The sequence below is a fragment of the Suricata suricatta genome, chromosome 12 (genome assembly GCF_006229205.1).
Source record: "Suricata suricatta isolate VVHF042 chromosome 12, meerkat_22Aug2017_6uvM2_HiC, whole genome shotgun sequence".
Lineage (NCBI taxonomy): Eukaryota > Metazoa > Chordata > Mammalia > Carnivora > Herpestidae > Suricata > Suricata suricatta.
In genome coordinates this window covers 5736493-5739293 of record NC_043711.1, presented here as the reverse complement: position 1 = coordinate 5739293, position 2801 = coordinate 5736493, and the positions used below count along the sequence as shown (strand labels likewise).

General features: G+C 60.8%; 1 protein-coding gene and 1 pseudogene across 2 annotated transcripts in view; one reads left to right on the top strand and one right to left on the bottom strand.

Moving 5' to 3' along the window:
• The window catches only part of ZNF358 (zinc finger protein 358), a 3553-nt gene extending 2642 nt beyond the window's left edge, over positions 1-911 (top strand). For both annotated transcript variants that reach the window (XM_029916211.1, XM_029916210.1), the window contains one exon: positions 1-911. This exon is cut by the window's left edge and continues 901 nt beyond it. In XM_029916211.1, the coding sequence (XP_029772071.1) occupies positions 1-835 (835 nt within the window). In that variant the 3' untranslated portion in view covers positions 836-911.
• Positions 912-1529: 618 nt separating this feature from the next.
• Positions 1530-1626, bottom strand: LOC115275619 (annotated as a pseudogene).
• Positions 1627-2801: the final 1175 nt, after the last annotated feature.

Genomic DNA, 2801 nt, shown 5'->3' with positions numbered 1-2801 from the left:
GCGCACGCACACGGGCGAGCGGCCGTACCCGTGCCCGCAGTGCGGCAAGGCGTTCGGCCAGAGCTCGGCGCTGCTGCAGCACCAGCGCACGCACACCGCCGAGCGCCCATACCGCTGTCCCCACTGCGGCAAGGCGTTCGGCCAGAGCTCCAACCTGCAGCACCACCTGCGCATCCACACCGGCGAGCGGCCCTACGCCTGCCCGCACTGCTCCAAGGCCTTCGGGCAGAGCTCGGCGCTGCTGCAGCACCTGCACGTGCACTCGGGGGAGCGCCCCTACCGCTGCCAGCTCTGCGGCAAGGCCTTCGGCCAGGCTTCCAGCCTCACCAAGCACAAGCGCGTGCACGAGGGCGCCGCCGCCGCCGCTGCTGCCGCCGCGGCTGCTGCAGGCCTGGGCCTCAGTCCCGCCTCGATGCTGAGGCCAGGGCAGGTGTCACTCCTGGGTCCTGATGCTGTGTCGGTCCTCGGCGCCGGCCTGGGCCTCAGCCCTGGCCCCAGCTCTGGCCTTGGCTCTGACCCCGGCTCCGAGCCGGGCTCCCTCCCTACTCCCAGCCCCAAAGCTGTCCTTGGCTCTGAATCCACCCCCACTCCTGATTCCATCAAAGCTTCTGACCCTAAGGCTGGTCATGACGCCGATCCCGACCTTGTGGCCAGCCCTGACCACGGATCTGGTCCCAGCCCCGACGCAGATCCCTTGCCCAGCCCCGACTCCAACCCTGAGTCTCAGCCCGATCCCTGCTCTCCCACCCATGACACTGTCAGCCCAGCCCTCCCTCCTGGCGAGAGCCCTGAGTGGGTGCAGGAGCGAGGGGCGCTGCTGGGGCCTGACGGCTGACTGGACGCCGACGCTCACCGGGGCCTGGGGAACTTGTGTGTCGTGCAGTTTAGTAAAATCCTCGCACTGCCTCCTGGCTCTGTGTTGTGGTTTGCATGTTTCTCTTTTTCCACCAATGCACAGCCCTTTCCTCAGGAGATGGGGGAGGGCGTGGCCCGTGCCAGTGGTAGCTGGAACCCCAGCATCCTGGCCCTTGCCCCTAATCCTCCAGGCTTCCCAGTTCCCCCATAAGGTCTCACACTGGCCCATCCCGGCAGTTAACACTCTGCTCCCCCAGGCTCGGCCACCGCAGTCAAGGGCAGACTTACCCGGCACAGGTGGCCCAAACAGACTCCCTTCCCTTTGGCTTTTCTCTGAGTGGTGGAATTTCCGGCATGTTGACAGTCTAGTGGGCTGATAATGGAGACTGATATGAGACCTTGCAGGCGGCCCTATCCCATGTGCTCGCATAACCTACCCCATGCCCTTCACCGCCCGTGTCCTAGGTACAGCACCAGACAGAGGAGGCGCTCATTTATGTGCTCAACCAAAATCTGTTGCTTGCTTGCTGGGGTCTCAACAGGGAGCAAGATAGGCATGGCCTTGGCCTTCTTGGAACTCACAGATGCCAAATTCAGAAACCTTTGAAAAGTAGTTATTGGATATAGTTCATTCTAGAAGAAGCATAACCAGACTCACCCCACCCCCCACCTCCCATCAGACAGGTAATGTGCTGAGGTGGTAGCAAGGCTTGGGGGAGGCACAAAACACACATCAGCATCAACAATCAAGTTTGTGATCTGCAAAAGGATCAAGACTTCTGATTTAGGTGGGGGAGGGGGACTGCTTTCCCGAGGAGGGATTCTGGAATCCCAGCAACCCACTGAAATTTAATCGTCGGTGCCGTTGGCCCTGCCTTGTGCTGTCCTCTCACAATTTATGCTCTCGCATTTTCTGTTAATTCAACAGCTTCACGAGACAGGTAACTACGACTAAGTGTTCCCATTTTGCAAGTGAGGCACGTGGAGTTCAAGGGGCGCTTTTGGAAGATGTAGGGCTGGCAGTTGGCAGGGCCTCGATTTAACCCAAACTGCCCTCCAGAGCCTGCGTTCTTAACCAGTGTGCTTCAAAGCAAGAGCATGCAAAGGCCCTGGGGCTGTTGAGTGATGAGCTAGGGGAGATCGGGGCCAGAGCAGAGGGTCCTGGCAGACTAGGTGGGAGTTTGCTGGTCATCCTAGAGCGATGGGAAGACATCAGCACGTGAGACAGAGGACTCGCATGAGTTACTCTTCGAAAATGCTTCCAGCTTCTGTCTGGACACTGCAATGGAGCGGGCAGGAGTGGGAGCTTCAGATTAGCAAGCAGGTTGGTGCAGTGATCCAGGTCAGGAATGTTGGGGACTCTAGGCTGACAGCCATAGGATTGGGGATAAGTGGTCCTATGTAGGACATAATTTGGAAATGAAATAGGATTTGCCGACAGTTCAGATGAGAGTAGTAAAGAGTTGAAAACTCTTCGAGGCCAGAGAGGCAGCCATGAGACAGGACGGATGGTCACCATCGGACTCTGGGGACAGTAAGGGGTCAAGCACTGAACATGGAAGTCAAGAATCTGACACCGGAGGGGGGCAAGACAGGGAGCCAGGGCGGAGCCAGCCCTACTTTGACATCCTCACAGCCAGCCCCTCCCCCAGCACCACCGTGGACCGTCGGCGTTAGGACCTCAAGACCGCCCTCCGCCCCGCAAGTCGCCAGCTGAGGACGACGCATGCGTGCTGCGGCTGCGGGGGGGGTGGGGGGGGTGGGACAGGATCCGGTCACGTGCTTCCAGGTGGAGGGGGGGTGCTGATCACGTGACCGCGGCTCGGGTCAGCTGATGCGTGAGGGTTTGAAGCTGCACCGCGAGGGAGCGAGGCCGCAGTGGCAGCGGCGGGCGCTCGGACTCTGGCTGCCCCGCCGCGCCCGCCGGCGCCCGGCGCCCCCCATCC